The 26,859-nt window shown below is 39.4% G+C and overlaps 1 protein-coding gene across 2 annotated transcripts in view; it reads left to right on the top strand.

Annotated features, from left to right (window-relative positions):
* The window catches only part of CARPA (Carbonic anhydrase-related protein A), a 174,196-nt gene that overhangs the window by 138,568 nt on the left and 8,769 nt on the right, over positions 1-26,859 (top strand). For both annotated transcript variants that reach the window (XM_086917109.1, XM_086917108.1), the window contains exons 5-6: positions 12,679-12,774; positions 18,593-18,659. In XM_086917109.1, coding sequence (XP_086773235.1) covers positions 12,679-12,774; positions 18,593-18,659 — 163 coding nt within the window. The remainder of the gene's footprint in view (positions 1-12,678; positions 12,775-18,592; positions 18,660-26,859) is intronic.

Genomic DNA, 26,859 nt, shown 5'->3' with positions numbered 1-26,859 from the left:
ATCGGTGCCGTATCATTTCCTGGTATTCGCAGCATCCGGTGGACGGAATTTGCTTTGTGCCGGTTCTTGTTTACAGTCTCGTACAAATTGGCCGTAGCTGCGGTCGATGCTCATACACCCGTGCCCCGTTTATATCGGTTAGACCGATTTGTTTTTATATGGCGGCCCGTTCGATTCAAAAATCGATTGGAATTGAAAAAAAAGAAAAAAAAAAAAATTCGATCGACGATTATATCTGTGTTTCGTTAAATCTGTGTTGTATTTCTACGAGATGATATCTTTTTCCTCGTTGGTATGAAATGAAAGACACGGTGAAAATTCGCAGGTTGGAAATTTTTTTATACAACTTTGGAAGAATAAATCTTACGAAGATTCTGGGAATTGGAGAAATTTTGATTAAAAAACCGATGGTTTTAGGTGTTAACAATTTCTGGGAATATAAAAATTTTTTTTATGGATTTCGATATTCTGTTTAAACTCTGAGCAATTCTGAGATTATTAATTTATCGTGGGAACAGGGACGAAAGATCGAAGGTACAGGGTTGACATATCGAATCGTGTATTTTGCACGGATGAATATCATCCAACATATATTCGTCCCTCTGCAAACGTTTCAAGGGTTTTCCCAACGTTTTCGATAACGTTTCGTTGAACGAAACGTGCACGCGAAACACACGTATGCGGGACCCCGGTTTTTATAGAATCCCGTAATGTTTTCGCATTTTTCGCGAGACGCTCGTGTCTCCATTTGTTTTCGTTGCCATTTAAACGGAAATAAAGGAAACTTGAATAAATATTTTCCTACGGAACGAATATTTTAATCCAGCCTTGCCATCTCTCTTTCTCCTCCTCCTCCTCCTCTTCTCTTTCGAGCTAAATCATTGAAGAATTTCGAATAATTCGCTTGATTTTTTCTTTCTTTTTTTTTTTTTTTTTTTTCAATTGATAATAAAGAATCGCAATACTTGTAATTCGATACGTAAACGTTTCCTGGCATTCCTTTAAAATTCCTATTATTTCAAAATATCATTCATTTTTTTTTTTTTAACCTTCTCATTCGTTAAACTTTTTATTGATAAAACCATGACTTTTATTCGTTACGTATAATCATTATTCTTAAATTTTATACTTTTTAATTCTTTTTAATTCTTCCAATCATCCCAATTCTCATTCAATTCTCTAATCTCTAAATAAACTGCCCATAAACGTGAAAGAGGGCAATGTGAAATTCTTTCCCCTCCCCCTCAAAAAAAGAATTAAATTAAAATACACATCTTCCCCTATCTCCATCCAGTATCATCTCATCGATTTTCCCAGTTTCTCAAAACTCGTCCGTTCACTTTTCAACCCCGCGACAAAACGACGAAACGACGCGCAAAATGATGCTTTTATAATATTCGTATAAATAAAAGGGGGTGGTTATAAATTCCACGCGGGGAGAAGATAGGGCAAAAGATAAGCGAGGCGATGAAGGAGGGGGTAAATAGTTGCAACGTGAAATGAATGATAAGGGTGGATGGAGGGATAAGCGTGCTTAACACGGAGGAATGCGGTCGGTGGTAAATGGCGGTGACTGGCGTTGATTCATGGCGCATTGAAAGCACACCCTCCTCCTCCTCCTCCTCCTCCTCCTCCACCACTCTCGATGTTCTGCTCATCGAGAATGCTCGGCTATAATTGCCGGCCGCACTTCAACCTTTTCATTACTTCACAGCTCGTCCGGGTCTCCATTCGTCACGTTTGATCTCGCGTATCAACGTGTCAAATCGTGGAAAAGATGTATACACGTATCAAGTTTTCCCCGGATTTTTTCACTCGCGATTTAAATCAGCGGTTTTTAAATCGTCGGGAACGGAGTCTTGAAAACGGATTCAATTGTTGTCAAGATGGCGTAACTTTGGATACATTTCATCTTCTCTTTTCCACGTTTGCAATGCTTTTCGGATTAATTTTGGCACGTGGTTTCATGCATGCTTTAAAATGGAATTGCGTGGAATATACATCTGATAAATTGTGGAGGAAAAGAATCGTTCGTGTTTGGAATCTTGTAGAATTTGAAACATTTCTTTCACTAAAAAATCATTACTTGTAAAACTGATCAAAGTTGCTTGTTCCAGATTATAAGCACCAAAAGAATAGAAAGAATTTCTACGCGAAAGATATGGGACGCGACGCGAGCAAGATGTTGGTCTTATTTTGATTTGAATTCTCATCGATATTCGAAACTTCGTCACGGTACAGTGAAAGAAAATGAGAACATTTTTCACCACAGTGAAAATGGGTTCCCCGATACGAGATTTTTTTTTTTTTTTTCGGGGTGTGTATATCTTTCTTGTCGAACAGATAAGACGAGAGACGTCGAGAAGTGAGATCTTTCGACACGCAAGTAGGTCAAAGAACCCGAGTCAGGCCTCGAATGTACATGGTTGGCTACGAATGGAGAGCTTCCGTGGCCATTCTCGGGGAAATTCCATCAGACACACGAAATCCTCGGCTCAAGACGCTCCTAGGAGCTCGACTTTGTCGTTAAATTCCGCCTCTTTGAAGCTGGCATGGCTTGTGACATTCTTTTTTCCTCTTTTCTTTCCTTTTTTTTTTTGTTACAAGTTTTAATTAAATTATATTATACAAACCTTCGACGAGGATGATGCGTTAAATTAATTTTTAAATGCAATTCGTAAATATTATAAAATTCTCCTTTACCAAGAAATTATATTCCCGAACAATTTTGCAAAAAATGATAAATTTATATAAAAATTTATATCGTTTTTACAGTATCGGAACAAAAGCAATACCATATCTTTTTTGAAAGCTACTTTTAACTCGAAATCTCTTCGTTTCATCCTCAAAACACAAATTACCGTTCAATTTGATAACGATAACGAAAAAATCGAATTAACCATTGTCCTCCTGTACAGTTCAACGATCACACGGAGTCAGAAGGCAGATTTTCTCCCAAGGCAGCGATCTGCGCGAAACGAGGTTAAAGACACGAGAGACGAGTGTTTTTTAAGGACAAAGGATTCGTGGCGGGCGAGTCACAAATTAATCGCGTTCCGGTCGATGGATCCGAAACGCGTGGTGGCCAATCGATCGGTTAATTCTAGTACGAGAATAGATCAATGGGTATGGAAATCGGCGCTGCGGGATTCTGAGGACCCTTTTGATGGGCGCAGGTATTTACGAGAAGCATGACAGCCGGTATGCCCACGTAATGGTCAAACATCGACCGACCGGGATTCGAGTGCTATTATTATGGCACAGAGGGAGGGGGCGCAAATTGACAGGCATAATTGGTTTAATTTCTGCGCCAACTTCCACGGTTATATCTCGGTAAAGCGAGAAATCTCGTAGAAATCTCGTCCAAATATCGATCCTGTCCATCAATTTTTATTTTTTCTTCTTCTTTTTTTTTTTTTTTTTTTTTTATCATCGTAATTGTATTGGGTTCATTTCACTGGAGATCGAACTTGGAATCGGGTCCATTATGGAATAATTGGTCCAATTTTTGAACGGAATTTCGTAACAGACAGTAATAACGGTGGTAAATGGAAATCTAATTATTAAATATATATATTTATGGAATTTAAAAATTCTTTGATAAAATTTTAATTTCTATCGAACTCAGATTGAGGATTAGGAGATCTTCGAAATATCTGGTCTCGCTCGCGATATGAAAATCAAGTCGTTATAATAATTTCAATTAATAAACGTTCGCTTAAAAATATATCTAGATAAGAATCTAGATAAATTTACAGAAAGCTTGGCAAATGAAGTTTAAAATTGAAACGGGTTAATTGAGTACTTCTTATATATATCCCTGAACGAAGCTGGTAATCGTGAAAATAATCCCGTATAACACCTTAATATAACACCAATTATTTCAAAATAAATTAAGTGCTTCTTCATAAAAGATAAACGCGCAAAGACGTTTAAGATAAAATCTTGAAACTGGGTCGAAAAATTAGATCATAATATTTAACTTGACGACTTATTTTCCTTTCCTCCATTTTTCTTTTTTTTTTTTTTTTTTTTTTCTTTTCTTTTCTTTTCTTTTCCTTTCAGAAAAATATTCTTATATATACCACCCCTTAATGAGAATTTCATTCGAAATAAAATTCACTTGAACGTAATAAACCGAGCATAACGATTTAAACGAGCATAATACCTCGAAAAATGTCACGATAAATTACCTCTATAGAATTTATAGCGATAAATTTTTCTCGAAAATACGAAATCGAGAACGCACAAATTACCCCCGTATATACCTGCTCGATTTACACTACGTGTAATGAGGCCAACAACCACGACACCGTACCTGTTTGTCGAATAATCAACGATTTGTAGAAAGGTATTCTACAATGTGTGTAGATAAAGGTATGCGAGCAATTCATCAGCCCAATATGCGTTATCGCACGCGAGCCCGATTATCGAGAGTATTCTGATTTTACCCCTCCCCCTCAACCGGTGTGTAATTTAACTTCACGGTTTAATCTTTCCGATGCAAATGCCAGGTAATAACGTAAGAGGAGTTATCGTTCCAAGTAACCCAACTATCGCTGGGGTTATTAGTGATAATCGTGTCATCGGTTTGCAATTAAGCCGAGAGTTGCCTCGTCGTTCACGAAAAATGAAAACGTCCGAATTATGGAACGTGGTGGAAATGTTGTTCGAAAATTGCGTGTCGTTCGATTTTTAATCTCTCGTTGGATTAAATTGTTGCATTCTTTTCCTTTCTTTTTATCTCAAATTTCAAATTTGTTATAAAAATTATTTAATCATGATGATTGCCCAATTTTACCAATTTATAAATCAAAATTCTACATGTATTGCATACTTTCTCGATGTACCTTTATCAACCTCGAAGACAGATTATCTTCGACGATTGGGAAACTTCTTCCATCTCGAGAAAAGAAAGAGAGAGAAACAAACCACGCGATTGAACACGATCTCGATTGGCATAAATCGAGCAATTTCCAGCAAAATTTCGTCTCGAGCATCGGTAACGAAAGTAGTTTCGCATTAACGCGTAACCGTCCCGTTTAATTCCGTTATCGATTGTACCCGTGGCGAAAACTCGACTCGTTAGTCCACCTTCCTCCTCCTCCTCGATGGAAACTCGGAGGGAAGCAACCGGCCGTGGACCATTTCCCCCATTCTTCTCGCGAGACCAGAAGGGAAAAGGGTGGAAAAGCAAAAGGGGACAAATTCAGCCACGCGACCATGGAAAGTTTAAATCAGAAACGGCGGCGCAAATTTGCTTAATTATTCAGCGCAGAACGTTAACCAGTCGAGAGAGCGTGGCTGCGCGTTCCTCGTAATTGTAGTGGTCGTTTATAGTTGAACGACTCTCGTCGCGTTGCAATTGTCTGTTGTCAGGAGTGGCACTCTTACTTCCGGCCGGTGTTAAAAGGCCGTCAACTCGAGAACGTCTCGATTTTTTTTTCCTCTCTCTCTCTCTCTCTCTCTCTCTCTCTTTCTCTCTTCCCTTCAAACCAAGCCAGTTTACGGCGAACTTGCGGAGAAACGAAGGTTCCCTTTCCCTTTCTCCTTGTTCTTTCTTTATGATTTCCCCCCCCCCCTCCCCTCCCCTCCCCTCCCCCTCGAGAAGTTGACAGAAAGAGATCGACGCCTAATGAATCGACGCCTCCGTGCTTCTCGGTTGAATCGTTGTTTAACGAGTTTGTCCCGTCGTAACAGTTTACCTGCCCTTTGAGGGGCCCTTTTGTGCTTCGTAACTTGCTCGATACGAATGGAAAGTTGTTGTCACCCTACCTGTAAATTTCGTTGGTCCTCGATTGTGCTCCGGGGTGGGGTGGTTGCTTGTTCAATTAAGATCCCCATTGTGGTGTTATTCCATCTAAAAGGGGAATCAAAACTCGTTTAAGCAATATTTTTCTAATATTTGCCCCCTTGGGAAAGAATCTCTACTTATCGTAATGTAATCGTAGCTTGTTCTTCAATTACTTCTTGATAGGATCGTGAAAAATTTAAAGAAGAGAAAGAGCAAGATCTTTGGAATCTCTCTTCGCAATCACGTAACAGAATCGAAAGGGAAGATTCTTAAAATCTCACGGTTACATGTAGCTATTAAAAAAAAAAAAAAAAAAAATCAATCATGTAAACTGAGAAAAGTTTGGAAATGGAAACATTTCTTAAAATTAAATTATTCATCGTGCCGAAACCCTTAAACCGGTTGAAAAGGAATAGAATGAATGGAAAAGGGTATTTCGATTTAACAATCCGATTTAACCTCGATAATAAGCTCATTCTTATATTTTTTTCCTCGAGTAAAACCGGTTTACTCGCGCGCATCATCTACATATGAATCGAAATCCCATCGGGTACACGTACACAGCGGTATCTACATATTAATGCACGCGCACACGTTGAAAGCCCGTCGTTGCATTGTCGCGTAGATGCACAGGGTGGTGCACGAGTTCCGCTGTGCACGCGGCACTCGTGAGTTAATATAGCAATAGAGGGAGAAGGAAGGAAGAGAGAGAGGGGCAAGATGTGCGCGCGTGGGATTACAGCTGTATATCTATCACAGTGGAACATTACAGCATTGTGCCAGAAATCCTGATGGCATGCCCATAGGCCGCAGGAACGTCGTGACGCCGTCTCTAACGCACGAATTATCCCTGAACCCGTCGCGAATTTCCTCAGGAAGATAACTATCGCGCAAGTTTGGAAGATAGTTGCGAGCAATTTTAGTTGCAGCGTGAGTTTTATTAATTTTACGCTCGAGATTAATAATTAAGAGTTTTTTTTTTTTTTTTTTTTTTAACGTACGATTAGAAGATTTTATTGTTATTCTTTAAATTAACGCTAACTTTTTTTCCGGGGAAGTTTTGCTTTTAATTGATCGAAAGGAAAATATCGGTATTTAAGAAGAATCGTAAAGTTTTAGTTTTAATCGAGATGAAAATTTGTTCAAAGTTATTAATTTCGTATTTTCTTTCTCCTTTTTCACGAAAGAATTTCACTTTTGCAATTCGTAGTTTTTTAAGAAATCAATAGAAGGATTAAAAATTGTTAAGATTTGAGAGGAAAAATGGAATTAGAAAGTTTGGAAGGATTCGAACTCGAGAATTTTTCGTTACGAGGTTCCACAAGATTTTACCCACTACGCCATCAGCGTTTTCAACCGTCCAAGTTTAATAATCGTATTTGATCGTGATGAAGGTATTTTCTCTTTTTTTAAACACTTTTCTCTCGCGATATAAGAGTTGTATTTCATGAAAAATATAAATCTTCGATTATAATTTATATACAATATTCACAGATCAGTTTTCCTATATTGGAATGTAAAACTATAGTGATCTAACTTATGGCGCCATTGCTCATGAAACGGTCCAGATCACTATCCTATAATTCATGACGTAATCCAAAACATTACATAACAGAGCATGCTGCGATCCAGGTCACTGTGCCATAACTCATGGCGTGATCCAAGTTACTATACAAGCCACCGTGCTCGCTTCTACCATCCCCGCAAAACACCATAGCGCAACCTAAATTATAATATAATCCCACAATTTACGCTTTACGGTTACCTATAATCAAATTCAAATCACTCAAATAATCATAAAATTCCATTATAATGGAAATATAAGAATCTCGGATTTTTCCAAATTTTAACTAACAATTCAAATCCGATTCAATCAGATCAATTAATTGCACTTTACTAATTTACGTAAGATAGATTATTGCTAAAGACTTCATCATCCTCACGCATCCTCAACCATCCCTCCAATAACAAGATCATCTTACTTATATTCCCATCCAAGCCTGAATAGAATATCTGGCCAAAACCAGAGTCGAACAAATCAGATACCGCACAAAAGTTCAATCTGTCCCATCATTCCACGGACGTCGTGTCGTCAGGAAGAAAATCGCTGAGCCAGCCTTTCCCAAAAAAGGCTCTGGAAGATCAATCGAGGAAAGGAATGAGCGACGCCCTTATCTTCCTCCACCCTTCGAATGTTTAAAGCTAATAAATGCGACGCGAGGCTTCTCTCCAACCGTGTTTCCACCCATTGATTATGCACCAAAATAACGCAAGAGCCCTTCTTCGAACAGGCCGGTTGGTTGCCAGGAGAAGAAGATCGGTGCAAAAGGTTGGACGGTCGGGGAAGATGGTAGTTGAAGTATGCCTGTGTTTGATACGGTAGTTGAATCCTGATTTTTCGCCGACCACAACGCCCTTTTCAACACGATAACGAATCTCGATATCAGCCGGTGGACCGTGGCGAACTCGATCGATCTAACGAGCCGCCGGAAAAACACTTGCTCTCGTCGATGCTTCTTCAGAAAGAGCGTAAACGGTGTATCTTCCCTTTTCGATCTTTAAACTAAGAGAGCCAAGAGGTCGAATCTTGGTTGTTTTCTCGACTCGGGTAACTTTTTGATTTCCTTCCTCGATATTTTCCTTTTTTTTTGTTAGAATGGAGGGAAGAGTTTGTTCCAGTGAATGATAGAAATTTTGCGATATGGAAGAATACTTGTAAAAGATTTCTCGTTAAAGTTATCCCTTCTTTTCCAAATTTCCAAAAGACTTTCAATCTAAAGAAAAAAAAAAAAAGAAAACTCTCATTTTACGATATTCCACATAATCCTCGAGTTTATCACCGTTTATATTAAAATTTCCAGTCGACAAGTTCGACAAATTTTTCCATTCGAACGAATCCCCAATTTTCTTTTTTTTTTTTTCTTTTTTAATCCAACTTCCACTAAATTTCACGCCAAACGTACGAAATGATTTTTCCATCCCCTCGGCTTTAAAGCTGATCCAATTCCTCGAGCATCGGCCGGTACCAATTGTTCCAACGTATCGGCAATGTTTCGCCTCTTCCCCAAAGTTGTTAAAAAACGCGTAATTCCCTGTTTCTTCCTTTTTCAACCCCCCTCTGGCTACTCTTGTTCCCATAGAGGGAGGGGAAGGGGCAGGTTTTCGTTAAAATTTGATCGTACATTATTAGCACCGGCGCAAAATTACGGTGGCGCCCTCGATATCAATAAATTAGCCGCGCCGCAGGACGTTCTAAATTGCATTTACTATTTCCCTGCAGGGCATTAAACATAGAACGACTTTCGTAATCGCAGTTGTACTAGGATTCGATTACACCGGCTGCCTAAAATTTAATTAAATCGACACACACACACACACACACACACACGTGTGTGGACACACGTACACGGGTAGGGTAGGGTGCTGCAGGTAACACTTTTCGCGCAGTGCTCCAATTTCTGGACGTTTTCGCGGAGGGGGGGGGAGGGGGAGGAGAGGGCGAAAATTGTGAAATTTCATTTACATCCCGATTCAATTTGTCTCGATCATTGGCCGATATAATTTTTTACGCGTGGCTGAAGGACGAAACGTAATTTAATCGGGCTGGAACAATTGTCGATATTGTCGGTGGTAAACATGTTTCGTTGTTTCCTTCGATCTTTTCTTTTTCGAGATAACTTGTACTTTCGTTTGAGTGGATTGCAATAAAACATGGGAATTGAGAAAATTTGCACGATGTGGTTCGATGAACGAGCGAGATTAGAAACGAATCGTCAATGATTTTGTTGTTTCGTTTTATGAAAAAAACATTGGGAGTGAATACGGATTAAAATGAATTGTAAGAGACATTCTATCCGTTTAAATTTTGATTCGCTGTCGTTTTCATTCAATGTTCGAAAGAACTTGATATGTTATATATATATACATTATTTTCATTTATCGATCAAGCATTCTGTCTGTTAAAACGAATTTTCCATCCAGAAAAAAGAGCAAACGAACCTATTCCACTTTCGCTCTCTCAGATGACTTCCCCCCCTCTCGCCTCCCAAACGAACTTACTCTTCCAAACTAACGAGAAACAGAAGGAAAGATCCTGTTTACAGTCGCGCACCACTCTCTCGAAGCAGAGCCGTACACTTAATTTTCCATCCATCTCGCGGCAACGAGAGTCTCTCTCTCTCTCTCTGAATTTTCTTCCACGCGGGAAAACAGAAGGATAATTTCAAGAGAGAAAAAGAGAGAGAGAGAGAAGAATCCGTGAAGAGAGCGTTCTCTCTTTTCCAAGTAGCAGCGAGTCGTGCTTTGATCAGACGCGCTGGATTTACGCTCATCCTCGGCAATCTGCCACCCCTTTCCTCCCCCCCCCCCATTCGTCGATCCTTGTTGCAACAGAGTTCGCCGTGTTGTAACGGAGTTAGCGACGTCTTTGAAGGCGCACGACTATGTCGCATTGTCGAGGCATTTCAACGAGGTTGAAGCAACCGACGGAAGTGGTGCTCTGCAACGCGCCATTGTCGGGAGAAAGAGGGGAGGAGAAACTCGGCCTTTGATTTTTCCATCTATCCTTTCTAACCTATATTTGCGAGGAGAATACGTAATAATTACGTTCGCGCTAGTAATGGATTGGTTAAGAAACGTTTAAAGCTCTCGTTATATGGGTGTAGATTTTGTAAAACTTTTGCTTTATATCTTATTTGTAAATATTTTTAAATGATCTTTTTGGTTACAGGCTCGAATTAAGTTGTGGAAGATGTTATTATATATTGGAAAAGAGAAACGAATGATTTTCATTTTTAAACTAGTAGAGAATAGAGAAGAGTATTGTCCAAGTCGATTGGTATAAATAATTCTTTTTTCCACGATGATTAAAAAATTGTCAAAGAATTTTATTCGAAGGAGACCGAAAGGATAGCCGAACAGCCATTACGTCCAACCAGGTTTTAAATTTTAATCAACGATTCAACGTTATTCACGAGACACCATCCAAAAGGAATCGATACACGCGGAAAGACGAATCGGTCCACTTGGAGCGCGCCCCCCTGGAAATTTATGACGACGAACGCGATTGTCCGCCTTTCTCGAGAAAAGGAAGGGGATGGGATGGGATTTGGGGAGACGCGGCAGTTGTTGGCCGCGACTGGTGAATTTACAGCTGTAATTTACACGATCGTCGAATATCCATCGACGTGGAAGGAAGGAACGAAACAGCCGGAGGGGGTGATTGAGAACACCTTTGAGATGCGATTTAGGGAAAAAACAAGGAAAGGAATTGCTTGAGGAGACAGAGTGACGGCTGTCCGTTCTCCTCTCAACGCGTTTCCCGAATTTTTCTTTAAATCTCGCTCGAAATCTATTCTTTTCGCAAAAATTTTCTTCCTATCTTGTTCTTGTCCTTGCGCATATTTGTTGCTTCGCTCTTCTTCTCATAGAAAAATAGAAAATGTTGCGGGAAATTTATTTGAAAAACTCGCCGATACGGAATCGACACGATACTTGTAAAAGCAATTATAATTTCACAGTTATAACTATTTATAAAATCGTCTTTATGGCTAAATTAATACCAAACTTGGCGAGAGAATAATTTCGCGAAAAGGAAAGAAAGGAAAAAAAAAAAAAAACAGAAAGATCCCGAGAAACTAATAACCTCTCTTCTCTTCTCGAAGAGTGTCTCGTTAATTATTCGAAATTGCTTCGCGATATTTCTTTTTATCCTTATTATCGATAGATTTCTTAATCTCGTGAATTTCCCTCGACTAAAAGAAGCAGTAACTCGAACTTTCTTTCGTTTCGCGAGTGATGAAAAAAAAAAAAAAAAAAAGAAAGAAAGAAAGAAAGGAAGGAAGAAAGAAAATAGTTAATATCAAGATTGCACGAAGGAATCTTTTTCATCGATCGATTATTTATTAAAGAAAAATTACAACGTTAGAAAGGAGGGTTTCGTCGGAATGAAAGAATAAATAAATAACGCTTTAATAAAGTTTATCTGAGCCTCAAGAATTTTTATCATAATGCATCGAAGGTCGTCGTTTCCATCGAAATAATATTCCACCGAAATATCGATTCTTTTTTTCTCTCGAATGCTGTATAAAATAAACGGAGATATAGGATACGTGCACGGCGAATGATCGTACGTGGAATAATATCGGTGGAAATATTCAGGGTACAGTTTCAAGATGAGAATGAATTTTCATCGGTGATGAAATTATTCATGAGCCCTCCCCCGTTTTGAGCGGAATGAAACATAAATCGCCGCGACAATGATGAAACAGCTTAAGCAATATCTGCGGTTTAACATCCGAACTTAATTCAGTTCGATCGAATTGTTAAAAGAGAATTGATCTCGTTTGTCGAATTTTTCATTTATTTCATTAATACTCTTCGTCCTACGAAATGATTGAGAATTTTAGAGAACCCTCTTTATATTTACGCGTCAAAATTCAAAACTCAAAACACCCGAAACATCCACAAAATATCCTTGACAATTTATCTACCAAACTCGACTCGACTCGATATTTCGAAAGAATCATCACCGGCGAAACAATGCGTACACGACACGAAATGCAAAGGCGCGAATCGTGCTCGAAGGATGCGTTAATCCTCGCGATTTTATTTATGGGGGAGGCAAGGAGAAAGGCAAAGACCCCTTTGAAATCTTTCGACGATTAATCCGTTGGTCGAGATCGTTGGAAAGGAACGGGAGGAAGGAGGCGTTGCAATTTCGGGCAAGACGATCGTTGGCGAGCGTTCTGTGCACGCGTATCCGCAAAGCGGGCCTTTCTCTTCCTCCCCGCCGAAATTTGTCGGCCGTAATTGCGGGAGGGAAGATTATTGCGCGGCCAAATAAATTCTATTTGCTCACATGTCTCTCTCTCTCTCTGTTCCAGATACAAGTGTACGGGTACAACGCGGAATTGTATCACAATATGAGCGAGGCGCAGCACAAGAGTCAGGGGCTGGTGGCGATCTCGTTGATGGTGCAGGTAAGATGAAGAGATTGATTGATCCGTTTCCCTCGCGTGGAGAGAATTTGATTCGATTCGGAAATCCCACGGGAGTTTCGATTGGAAATAAAAATTGTGTCTGTGAATTTTTTGATCGATTCGTTTTTATCGATTGATTTGTATCAATGTTAAAGAATGATATAACGATATGTTGGTGTTGATGATTCGAATTTGAACGAGTGGAAGAGTGAATTATGATGATTCTTTTCTTTTAATTTTTTGACTTCTGTCATTTAGTGCATTCGTTGTTTACCGCGTCGTTTTTGTGGTATATTGCAGGTTATAAGAGCACGAAGATAGATCTTTTTTACACGTGCAAATATCGTATCGAGGATTTGGTGAAACTGTCGAGGCATGATGTTTTCGCCTCTTTGGATATTTGGGGAATAGAGCATGATCGAGTGTTTACGTTTGCAGGCGTGTTACGATATGAACAGGATCCAGGCGCGATCTAAACAAGCAAACAATGTTGTTTCCTTGGAAACAATTGAACCGTGTATATCTGGTTCCGTTTCGTTTTTCGTGTTTTATATTATTATCGAAAGATATCGAAAGTATATATATATATATATATATATATATATATATATATATATATTTATTAAATCGGTGTTATAAATTAAAAATCTTCCGCGCAAATTTATATATATATATATATATTTTTTTTTATATCACGAATATTATTTTAAGTTGAATTTTATGGTTTTATCGTGTCGAAGATTTATTTTATTTGCTAACGATAAAATGAGGTTAAAATAAAACGAAACGCTGGTTGTATAAATTCGTGGGCTCCCCGTTGTTTCTGTATGAACGATTTATTATTTGAAATTGCGTATAATCAATTTTTCTCTTGTATATTAACGTTTTGTTATCATGAACGTATTTACATTGTTGAGCAAAGTGTACGTTCCATCTGTTTCCCATCAATTTTGTAACAAACGTTTCACTCGGCCCACCGTGGGATTACTAGCTAAATGAATATGCATGAGATATACGTATGAGCAGAGGGTGTGGATGTACATGCGTGAGAATTATTTATATATATATATATAAAAAAAAACGTTTATAATTCTTTTCATTTCGCGAATAAATAAATAAATAAATAAATAAATAAATATGGAGGATTGTGTGGAGAAATAAAACGATCGATAAAATAACAATGAAACAAATAAAAAGAAAATATCGAATCGATATCGTCGTCGTCGAGTATAAATATTTCGATTATATTTCACTTCGTTCAAATTAATAATCGACGATCCGAATTATTAAAGGGGGGAAAAACGTAAAAATCGGGGGGGGGGGGGGGAAGGAATACCTCGACGATAAATTCCCGTATGATGGATGATAACAAGAGCCAAGGGATTCGAAAAACAAGAGTTTAGTTAGCGGGTGTACGATACTATAGATCGAGGGATAGTTCGGTTCGGTGCTAGTTTGAAATTTGTTGCAAGTCGAGTTTGCGGGCGAGGCATCGCGTGTTTACCGTGTCCCTTCGATCGAAATAATTATTCTATCATAATAACCGCCACTATCAAAGCCGAGGAAATTACCAAAGTTACGAATTTCCTTTGTGAAAATGAAATTCTAAATAATATTCGTTAAACTTGATTTCATCTTGCAAAAACTCGATAATACCCTGACACTTTTAATTTGATTCCAAGAAGGATGAAAATGAAGTTATAAGAAAGGAGCCTAACAATAATAAATATTTGAAATTATGTGATAAAATTGGAATGAAAGTAAGATAGATAAGTATATCGACGAAAAAGTAAGTCCACTGATATTAATAAAGGAAGTACGAAAGATTAAAATGACAGATTTACATCTGAATCTGAGTGCGCAGGAGGACGTGTTGGAAAGGGAAAATTTATGATGGCGCATCCCCTGTAGGTCGAATGAAATTTCCTATAAATAAAATTGAAGGAAAACGAAAGAGGAGAAACGTATGGAAAGGTGGTTCTCGTTCGGGGCATTCTTATTGCGGAACAATTATTTCGAAGTCTCTTAGACAAATACCCGCCAGGTTTTCCGCGGGTGCGCTGCGTTTCTTCCAAGAATAAATTCCAAAGTTTCGAAGGAAACGCTCTGCTTTCGCAAGGCTCGTTCCACCACGCTCTTATACCCTCGCGTTTTCTCTCAGTTCGACGATCCACTGTTCTTTCTCTCTCTCTCTCTTTTCATCTCTCTCTGTGGAACCGGCGTTCCGCTAGAAGAAACTGGAAAGGCCACGATTCTGAGGCAACAAACGGCAGGAAACAAGCGTTTATGCCTCTGATTTCTGCGCCACGATAATTCAACGGAATCAGACGTTTCGACTGTTTATCGAAACATTGACTCGTTCCATTTTCTCCTCCCGTCGAATCGTCATCACGAACGATATTTAATACGTTTATATCGAATATTATATCTGTGCAGATACGATTAATATCTCGGCTCGATTGAAAGGGGTATTGAACGGAGCGATTTGAAAAGTATCGTGAAATCTCTCGTCGGATGTGAATAAAGGGGATTGAAAGTCATTCGATCCTTTTATCCTCGTTTATTCGTTGAAAAACAAGTCGGCCGATTTCTATGCACAAATTTCTATCTCCCTCGGATTAATCCCCGAATTAATTAAGTCCAAAATCATATTCGAATTCCGTACATTTCCATTTAAAACGTATTCGGCTATTGAAATCATCGTTTATCCCATGTGTTGATAATACAATTATCGATTAAAGAATTCTTCTTCGTTTGAGATTGAATCTAACATTATCGTTCGAACCAATTTAAAATAACGACATAACGTTCATCGTACAAAGAATTCCAAAGAATAGCCGCACTGTTCAAAAATTGTCAAAAAGATCGGTCGATCCTTCTCGACCCTTCCCCCGTCTGGATTAACATCCATCGTATCAGCGTACCAACGTTCGTCAAAAAAGCACCGAATCTCTGTTCCTCCTCCCTCCTCCTCCTCCTCTTCCTCGAGGCGAATTCGAGGTTGCACCGCTAATGACACAAAAATGCTCCAGTTTCCAAATCATTACCCAAAATCAGTGGTCGCCGAAACGAAGGAATTAACGACGCGAGACGAGGAAGGGAGAGAGCGCGTATCCTCGCGAAAAAGCTTGCTCATCGCGGCGTGGTTTTGCACCCCCGTTTATCCCCTCCTCGAATAAATTTTCCAAGTTTCGCTCCCTCCCCTTCCTTTTTCACGGTCTTTAGCGCGACCGTGAGACATAGGGCAAGAAAGAAAGGAGGGGATGAAGAGGAGGGGGATGCATTAAGGACGAGGCGCGACAGTTGCTCGGAATATGGATCATTTGCTTGTGGAAATGTTCACGGATATTTTTCGGGGAAACGAGGTAATATTATATCTTGTCGAGAGGATTTTTTTTTTTCTTTCCTTCCTTCCCTTTCATTTATTTATTTCGAACGGATAATTAGATGGAGAAGGATGGGAGGATATTTTAGAAGAAGAAATCTTGATGATACGCTCCAAACGCTAAACATTTCATTTCTCTTCGAGCGAAACTGATTTGAAGTCGAATCCTTCATCTCGTCAACATTTAATCAAGGCAAACGTTGCTCCAATAATTCTAGGATAACGATTCGATTGGATTTTCTCTCAATTTTTTTCCTTACCTTCGATATTCTTCTTCGTTTTAGACACAAGGAGGGGGAAAGAGGAGGAGGAGGAAGAAAAATTCGAACGAAAACTGCAACACCGAAAAAGAGAGAGAGAGAGAAAAAATTGTGTAAGAGCCATCACACATCCCTCCCCACCCCTTTCAATCAACGCAAACATTCTCTCCCCAATAATTCCGCCACCTCGCCCCGCATTCATTAAAACCCCGGCCGCCGTTAATTCCCATCCAGGGATCCCGCCAAGGATCCAGCGAACAAAACTGGGTAAAACTCGAGTCGATAAATCCATCCCATCGTGTGAAAACGAGCGACACGAGCGCCGGTGGAAAATATCCGGGTGAGTGAGGAGGGAGCTCATTTAACCAGGCCGCGGGATTGTTCGAGGCCTGTTGACAGGCCACCCCGTGCGCCACCCACGACTCATTTCGATCTTATCCCTCAGACACACACACACACCCCCCTCCCCTCCCCGGGGTATAATCCGTTTGAATTACACCCGTCAACGCGCCACACTTTTACTTAGATCGAGCACCTGTTAAAACTGTTGCCGACACGCTGCCGTTCCCTTCCTGCAAATTTTTTCGAGAGATCAACAAGCGCTTGGAATTCGGGAAGCGATGTTATTAATTGAGAGGAAAGATGGATACAAGGATAGGATATTTCGTAATATTGAAATTTTTGGAGAGATCCGTCAATTTTCGAAGGTATGTATATTTTTCGATCCGTGTCTTCTGCGATTAAAAGGGAATTTATCGTTGATTAATCTGATGGATTAAGTATCGGTGATTTTGAAAGAAACATTATCCTGTCGCTTCATTAAATCGTAGGACAATAATCGTTCCGTTTAAATTATCAGACCGAATGATCTGTATAATACGATAACGGGGGCCCATTTGCTTTATTACTGGAGGAGTTGAAAATTTTATTATCGCTTAATAAGTTATCGCGCTCGGAAGCTAATAATCCAGCTTGCCTCTATTTTGTCCGCCGGATGAAGTCGCGATAATTACACCGGATATTGTAAGAATATTTATCCCCAGCTTTCCCTACTTCCACGAGGGAATATTTTAAAAATCTCACCGTTTCGATCATAACCATTGCGTTTGTTAATCAATAATCATCACTTTTCAGAAATATAAGAAGAAAATAATTTCAAGTCTGAAACAGGAATAAATTAGAAAACATTTCTCTGTTCTCCACGTTTGAAACGTGTTATTTCGTTTCATCGGGAATATTATTCGAACAGTTGAGACGAGGTATTAACACCTCTTTCACGTCAGATCACGATGGCGGATCTGAATAACGGATAAACCGTTAAAACGCCCGTGAATTTCTAAAACGGAGCAACGATGACACTCGTAAACTCGCTTCCAACTTTCACTAACGAGACTCTTACGTTGGAAAAGATGGACGAAGATAGGTAAAAATGGTATTAAAACGAAGACTGTTAGCCAAAAAGAAAAATCGTGAAATCTGCCGATAACCGAAGCAAATCATATCTGAATTCCAGATTAAAAATCATTCTGAATCGATGATGGACATACTTGGATTAATTTTTTTTAACATCCTGAAATCTAAGTGGATTAATTTAACTTTCCTCGATGCTTGTTAAGAAGAATTTATCTCGAAAAATTGCACTTTGAGTTCAAGTTCCAAGAGAGAGAGAGAGAAAAAAAAATGGAATGTTACCCTAATCTCTCTTTACCACTTTTATTTATTTCGTGTTATTATTGTTGTTTTAATAAAATAAATATACTGTTACATCGTATATGTACCATTTGAAAATGAGAGAAAAATCTGTTGTTATTTAGATCAATAATCAAGATCGTTTCCATCAGGCGGAAACGACGAAACTCTCGACATCCACCCTCGATGAGCTTTTATTATTTATCGTTACTTCACAGAGTTGCCTGTCGGTTTTAGCCTTTTATGGTTAGCCTTTAATAGCCGTCCAGCGTGGAAGTTTCGAAACGACTCTTTATGCGGTGCACTTAGCAACGTCGAGACTCCCATTTCATCGGGAAATCGATGAAAAACGTATTAGGATATAAAATGAACGAGAGAGTACAACACTTGTCTCTCTCTCTCTCTCTCTCGCTCTCTCTTTCTTATTTTGATATTCAAAGCATCGATGCTCAAAAGAAATCTGATTTTTTTCTCTGTGTTCCAGCTCGGGGAGACGTTAAATCCTGAACTGCAGATCATAACCAGCGTGTTCAACAAAGTTATATATCGAGGTGAGTAAATGCATAAAATTTTTGAAAATTTTGTTGATGATTCGAGGAGTTCAATTGTTGCAGGAATTTTATTTTGGACGTTAAACGAAAGATTTTTCAAGGAAGTCAAATGTTATCAACTCGTGAATAAAAGATTCGAGAAATTCTTCTGTTTCTAATTATTCTTTTTAGAAACACCAGGGAAAGAATTTAAGAATCGAAAATTGAACGAAAATTTTTTCACCTCTAAATGTGAATAATCTCTAGTATATAAAAAAGAGAAGAAGTAATCGAAATATATATATATAAATACTCCTTTGTTAAAATTACATTAAAATACGTTAAAATACAAGGAATTCGTGGTGGATTCGTCAAGAATTTCCAGAATAATTTCTCAACGTGAAAAAATTTTCATTCCAAATGGCGGCGAGCATTGGCGAGAAAGGGAAGGGGAAAAAAAAAGAAAAAGAGAAAGAGAAAGAAAGATAAAAATATATCACCACTCTTTCGAAATACTTCACGAAGCAACGAAAGATTAAAAACTGTGCCACGTGGTCCTTCGGGGATCGCGTTTTAAGGATCGTCGGTGTCGCGAGCGAAATTACACAGCACGTGCTTCCCAGCAATCGTTATTCTCCGGGAAATATTCACCGCGATAAACATTCATACCAAATCCCTAGTCTCGCGTTATACATAATACATATCCGCCACGCTGTATTGTCCCCAAAAAAGAAAAAAGGAAAAAAAAAAAAAAAACAACAAATCATCCAATTTTTCCTCAATACCGTGCTCAATTTCGAAACGGATATAAAATCTCGACGATGCGAATCCTCGACTTTACGATATTCATCCGAATCCAGAACACGAGATTTGAAAATCGTGCATCACCAGTTTAGAAGAGAGAGCATTTAGCGATATTACATTTCCTTTCTACTTTTTATTGATCATTTTCGAAAAGAAGAGAGAATAATTCGATGTTGCCGATATACGTGTACAAAAATATACGAAGATCTTAATTTGGACGAGTTTGAAGTTGTGAAAGTGGTGTATGGGAGATTAGAAAGAGTTCATCGGTTCATCGGTGGAAGTAAGCAGTAAATTTCTATAACGGCGTGAATTCACACGCACGATTCATGGGCCGTGATCTATTGTAATTTCGCGTATAATGCGAACATCTTTCGTCTGTGCCGCGCACTATCAATACGCATTTACGTATTAACGCTGGACCGGCGGGGTATCCAACCCGTTATAGGCTTTCAACTCGCGACCAAGTTAACGTCTGCTTTTGCGATGGGATATTAATAGTTTACGTGCACCGTTCTATAATGGTCATCTATTTATTCCTCGCTGTTATACGAATTTCCGCTCCTCCGAGTTCACCAAACTTTTCAATCTCTCCAATAACGTTTCGATAAACGTTCGATTCAGATAAATTAGAATCAGAATTATTTTGAATACCTTTCAATTCTTCGAGCTCTACAAAAATATTTACGTAGTTAAATTTCATTAAAAAAAAGATCGAATATTATCGAGAGAGAAAAATTATTGCTCGAATAATTCTTTTTTGGAATATTAATATAAGGAACGAGGATCGAACTCTTCGAAAATGAAATTTTTATCATTGGCAAATCTGATTCCTTCGTGACGAATATCTAATTCGAGTAATTCAAGAAAAGAAAGGAGAAGAAGAGAAGAAAAAGTGGTCGCGAGCCTCCTCCACGTACCGCAGAAGAAGATATTCATTATTGCGCGTGTTTCACTCGCGGCCGCAATTAGTCGAAAGGCGGTTTCTGAGACGCGTCGTGGAAGAGGGATGAAAAAAGCGGCCGTTTCGAGCGCCACGGTGGATGGAAGCAGCTCGAGGGGTGAGAAAGAGAGCGCGTCGACGATGAATGCGCGATGGTTCACGCACCAAATACCGCGTGGAGCCGGTTCAGCGAGCCGCGCGCTTGAAAGTTGGCCACGGTCGGCGGGATAACCCCCCGCCGTGGATAATAAATAAAACGGAGGGGAGGGGACGAGAAGGGGGTGGCTCGACTCGCTGACTCGAGAGGGTGAAAAGTCGGGGGGGAGAGGGGGGTGGTGATGACTCTCTTAAGGTAACGAATATCCGTGCCAGCCTTCTCCTCGAAGGGGCGAGTTTATCTCGTCCCGATATTGTGACGGGGGTAGTTCGTTGGCTTTTGGAGGGTGAGGAGGAAGAGGGCGATCGAGGTTATACCGTTTTAAGGGTACGTACTCTTCGAGAGTAGAGATCGACGAGAGCTCTTCTCCCTCCCTTTCTCCACAGGAATGAGAAAATAATATTACGTTAATTATGTACTATCAAACTATACTAGCACGATCGAACGATACAAAATTTGTATCGTGGAATAGACGTGACGTCGTACTTCTTCTTTACTACATCTTTGGAAAAGTAGAGAAGAGTGGATCGAACTATCATTTATAGGAGAGGATTAAAGATTAATTAAAATATCGTTGGAATTAAATAGAATTCCTGGAAGAGGATCGAAACGTTGAGCGAAAGGTGTAAGATCACGAGTTTAGAAGCGATCTTAAAGCGATTCGAATAGCGATTCGGGATGAGGGGACGGCAATCGACACACGGGGGGCCGGTCGATTTACAACGAGGGACAACGATGTTCACGTCCACCGTTCGGTCGTTGTGCATAAATTCCTCCCCTTCCCACCGTTATGTTGCCTCCCCCGCCGTGCACACCGTATGCACACGCGTGTGCCTGTGTCCGTGTATTTTAATCAATACCCTGTTGACACCGCGACCACGGCACATAAATCATGAGACAATGGAGAATGCCGTGGGGGGTGGACCAACAGGGGTGGATCTAAGTATTCCATTGTCGTGTATACCCTCCCCTGTACCCTCGATGTGTGCCACGTACGCCATCCAACAATGGAGGATATCTCTCTCTCTCTCTCTCTCTCGGCTATACGCGCGCCATCTCTTCTCGAAAAGTTTCCACCGCCGGTATTTATTGGGAAATTTCACGAGAGAGGGCAAGATTGTATCGCGCCAAGAGGCTTCCGGTCGAGGAACCGGCCGTCGTTGACAGCGGGGTCTTGACTTTGCGGTGATTCCGCAGAATTTAGCCGCCATTTTGGGGAGAGGAGGGAGGGGAACTTGGATCGAGAAGGGTGAGTCGAGGGATTTGCACGAGTTATTTATTATGGATGTTGCTGGTGATGGGGATGGGTGGTTTCGAGTTTGAAAGGATTTGGATTTAGTTATGCTTGCGTTGAATTTTTGTTTTAATAATTTTTCTTTTCTTTTTTTTTTTTTTTTTTTTTGTATTCGATCGAGCGAGAAACGATTCTTTTGTGCTATTTCATTTCATTTTTTTTTTTTTTTTTTGATTCGATCGGAGCTTCATGAATGTTGTTGATGATAGATAGTGTTTGGAAGGTATATTATTGAATTTTTGTTAATAATTTTTTTACGTGTATATATATATATATATATATATATATACGGTGTAGTAATCATGATAAATTCTCCATGAAAAGAGTTTTATTTATTTATTTATTTTTTTTTTTTTTTATAACGAAGCTTTGTTATTGGGAAAATTGAAAATTTCGAAAATATTCGTGCACTTAACTGTGATATCCGTGATAAGTACGTATCCCTTGTATTGTCAAAATTGCCATTTGACATACATCGCGTGCAATATATCGTAAACCGTTTTATATATATCCGGATACGAAGGAAATTTCGATGAAAAATAACAATCTATTTTAGTTTCCTGTACACGAATGAAACGATTACGATAAAATTTAACCGTTCATAAAAGAAATAGAATCGCAACGATTTAATTTCGAAATAAAATTTTTTCTCCACTCGTTACTGAAACGGAAGATCAAGAAAAAAATAATTCGTTAGTATTCGCGGCGCAGGCGAACGGAATACTCGAGCGTGTAATTTTGCATCATTGTCGAGGAATTATTATGTCACGTGCATACGATGCACACGAGGCTCGCTTTACGAATATAAGCTCGTGTATCGTGCGCCGCAGCGTAAACACCGAGTGTTAATATTTATGAATCAGTTTAATTCAAACGTTGCATACGTATGTGAAACACCCACGCGTGTGAAACTCGCGATCTGTTTCGATTGGCTCGTCGGAATCTCGTTCGATAAATCTTGCCACGAGATGATCTTTGCGATCTTTGCGTTCAACCGGCCAATTATTATAACCTTAGAAATTACCAGTTAATATTGTTAATTATCTTTCGACGTTTGCAACAATTATTAAAATTAATCAATCTCTTATTATTAATAAAAGATTGTGCCCGTTCAATATTTATATATTTATGTATCGTCGTAATAATATACAACCGTGGATATTCAATTTTCCGCATACTTTTCTGCATTCTTTATTCTACTTTAATAAAGCTTCAAAAGACTTTCATTCTGCATTCATATACCCTTTCTTCTTTTTATTTATACATATCTATAAAACATCTCGACGAATGTTTAAACAGGAACAAACTGGAGCACTCTGTATATTCGTAGGAATCTTTTTCCAGAGATCTCTCTCTCTCTCTCTCTCTCTCTCTCTGCTCTCTCCAAGTTTGTCACATGAGATTTTTTTTCTTTCTTTTTTTTATATTAAGATATCCACCCTCGTTCAAGAATTCAATTTTGCCTGGGACGAAATACATAGGGCGTCTGATTTATACCATTGAATACAATGTGATATCGTACCTCTTGAGATGCTTGCATTTATAAAGAAAGGATATTAAGTCGAGAATGCCGTGAACGGATCCACGCCGAAACATAAATTTCGTCATCGCCGTTTCTTATTTTCCCGTAACTCGATCCCTCTCGATCCTTTTCGTTTAATTATCCATCGAAGTTCAAAGGTGAACAATAATCCACGATTAACTCGAGTTTCTTCGAGCACTCGTTATTTTCGTTATCGAGAAAGATATTTCGAGTAATAAAATTGCATTCGAATAGGGGATGTTCCGTTCACGTCGAGCAGGATGGATGATACGTCATCTCTCGTTGTCTTTCGTCACAAACAGTCCTGGCAATATATGAGAACAATAAAACACGAGAGAAGGGAGGGATGGAATAAGACAAACTCCCCCCCCCTCTCTCTCTCTCTCTCTCGCTATGAATACGAATATATATATATATATAGCCGCGTGTCTATGCGTGCATTTACCAAAGTGAAATGAAAAATGTGCGACGCATTACTCGTCGAGCAAATATAAAATTCTTTATACCTTCCTTCTTATCTTGGTCGCCAACGTTGAATCCGCCCACTCCTAACGTAAGCATTTATATCAATTTTTCATCTCTCGTGAAGCGGGGGGATAACATCATCGTCATCGCTTGTACATTTTTCCTCGATCGAAGGAACGGTATACAGATTATTTATATAAGAATAAATAATTATTGATTTTGCAATGGGATATCTTCCGATTTGTTGATTTTATTAAACGTTTCTTTTTTTCCTTTCTTTTTTTTTACAGAAACGGAAATCGAAGATATATCACTCGTTTATCGACGAGTGGATTAACATTTTTCTTCTTGTGGATTTTCTTGTTGGTGTTTGTTTGGTTTATAAATCTCGAGTTATCGTGGAAGGTACGTTCCCATGATACGCGTTGTTTGAAATTACGAAAACACTGTCCGTGAAGTTATATACGTTGAGCCTTCATTGTGAAAGTAAACAGATAATATTTTCAGGAGTGGAGGAACAATATCAAATCTATATTCTCAGAAATTTTCACTACCACTTTCGCGATTCACGTGAATACAGAACCTCGACGCTCCATGTAACTAATGTTTTTACTGAAACTGTGAGTTCTAAAATTTTCAAAAATTCTACATCCATCAACTTCATCTTATCGAAAGAATTAACGATATTCTCACGTAAAAGTGCCATTTCTAATCTTCCTCTTTTCTCTAAGATCGATAAAAAAAAAAAAAAGATCGAAGAATCATCGAGATGATCGCGCAAAGAAATTCATTCATCGAATTTCTCATCCCTCTGAGTCGCCATATGAGTCCCTTCGAATATCGAACAATCGTGGCACGTGGAGCGCGTACACACGTTTGCATACGTTTCGAATCTCTCGAAATGGGGTTGGCGAGGAACACCACGGGAAACAATACGGAAAAACACGATCGTGAGAGTAGGAAGAGAGAGAGAGAGAAGGCGGATTTGAACGAGAAAAATCCGTGATTTCTTTCCAAGCCACTTTGCGATGAAAAGGTCCATGCTCTATTATCTTGGAGCGCGGCTCGAGGGATGCCATGTGCATACATCGCGTATTTCCACTTTGTTTCGCTTAACTAATGGCGAGGTTGCGGGCCACGATTTCTTACTTGCGTCCCTTTTCAGATTCGCAACCACCGCGTGCTGTGCATCGGCACATGTTGCTTCATTTCGAGAACGGTTAAATAAAACGTAACGTCGATTCTGCTCTGATTAAAAAACGGAGGAGAAACGATGGATACGGTTCGTCGAATTTTTTTTTTTTTTGAATAAAAATTGTTTCGTCGTTCTTCTTCCTTTTTTTTTTTTTTTTTTTTTTCCGTTTTCGGTTACGTATCTTATTAAAGGAAGTGATAATGCTCGGTGAAACATTCTCGTTTTTCGTTTCTCTTTAATTTTTTCTCGTGTGTTTTATTCTGTTTGTTGCAATATCGTTCTGCTGATTGATCGTTCTGCTTCTTTTCTTTATCCAATTGTAATAACATTTCGATGGATTAATCGTTTCGTTTTTGTTACTAGGTGAAAGAGTAATTTCATCGATAATTGTGCTCCGCTATAAAGATTTTTGTAACAAGTTTGTATATACACTTGTCTTTGCTAATTTCTCGAACGCGTTCATTAATTTCCTGAATCTCGAGGAGGGCAACTTTTTGATCGACACGCCGAAGAGTGTCGAACCTTTCTCGATCGATCAGAACTCTGTCGCTTCGTCCACGAAGTGTCGAAAAAAAAAAAAAAAAGGACGATCCGTCACCCTAATAAATTCTCTCCTCCACCCCTCTCACCCTGGAAAATATTTCTATTATCGACCGAGAGAGAAAAATCTTCTTCTCGAACGAATAAAACGAAAAATATTTCAATGATCCCCCTAAATGCAATAAATATAAATATCTCTTTCTCAAAAAAAGAAACAAATATTTTCAAGATCAGCGAATAATACAAGATTCATCACGAGATTTCGATCCATCTGGCGTAATAATAACACGGTCCACCGATTAGATCGGCATCTGGCGTGCAGAAGAAAAGGGGGAATGTTTGACGCGTGGGTGAACGATGAATGGTGGAGAGCGCAGGTCATTGTTGATGGACAACGAAAGGGGCGCGGTTGGCCCGTTTGCTGCCCCTTTGTTCCATCGCGGCGTGCCATGACCAAGAAACTGTGAGCCCCGGGAATTAGCACGATCGCAATGCGTGCACAGACGTCTAAGGGCCTCGCCTTTGTGCCGGAATACGCGGGATTCCGTGACCGCTTTTCGCCAATTTTCTCGCACACAGAACGATCTCGTTTCGTATAGATCGATGTTCATTTTTAAACGCAAAAGCAACAACGACAAACGTTCGATGATTTTTCGAACGTTGTAAAGTAATACTTCGATCATTTTCAATTCATCTCGCCTTACCCAAAACCGGAGCTTTTCGAAACTCTTTGGCATCGGCCAATTAAGTCGTCGAAAGGCGGAAAAGCAATGTCCAGGAGGAGGAGGAGGAGGAGGAGGAGGAGGACAAAAGAATCGCTTGAACGACAAGCTGGGCAAACAAACACCGAGCCCCAGTTCCACCAATAACAGACAGCGATTCCGTGGGAAAGAGTGGTATTATACCGCGCATAAATTTGAAAAAACGATTTTGAATACGAGATCCGTTGGTTTTGGGGGTCCCGCGAGAGAGCTTCGCAAACGTGTTCCATGAATCATCGAGAAAAAAAATTTTCCTTTCTCCATCCCTCTCGTTCTCTTCAATCCTGGATCCTGGCCTTGACACACACACACATGTATACACGTCCTTCTTGTGCGAGCGCGAAAAGTGGGAAGCTGGAAAAACTGGGTGGTGCATATTTCAAAAAAAGGGCAAGAGAGGGGGGGGGGGAATGCCATTCTGCCAGTGTAATCCGCTCGCTTCGTTTCTCGGCTTTTCCCTCTTTGGCACGCCACGCGATAAAGCCATTTTTCCCTTGGCAAACCGACGCTTTCTGCCGC

This window comes from Apis florea, unplaced genomic scaffold (genome assembly GCF_048593485.1).
Source record: "Apis florea isolate Af1SG1 unplaced genomic scaffold, ASM4859348v1 contig_3811_pilon, whole genome shotgun sequence".
Taxonomy (NCBI): Eukaryota; Metazoa; Arthropoda; class Insecta; order Hymenoptera; family Apidae; genus Apis; species Apis florea.
Note: the sequence above shows the minus strand (reverse complement) of the source record. Positions and strands in the feature narration are given on the sequence as shown.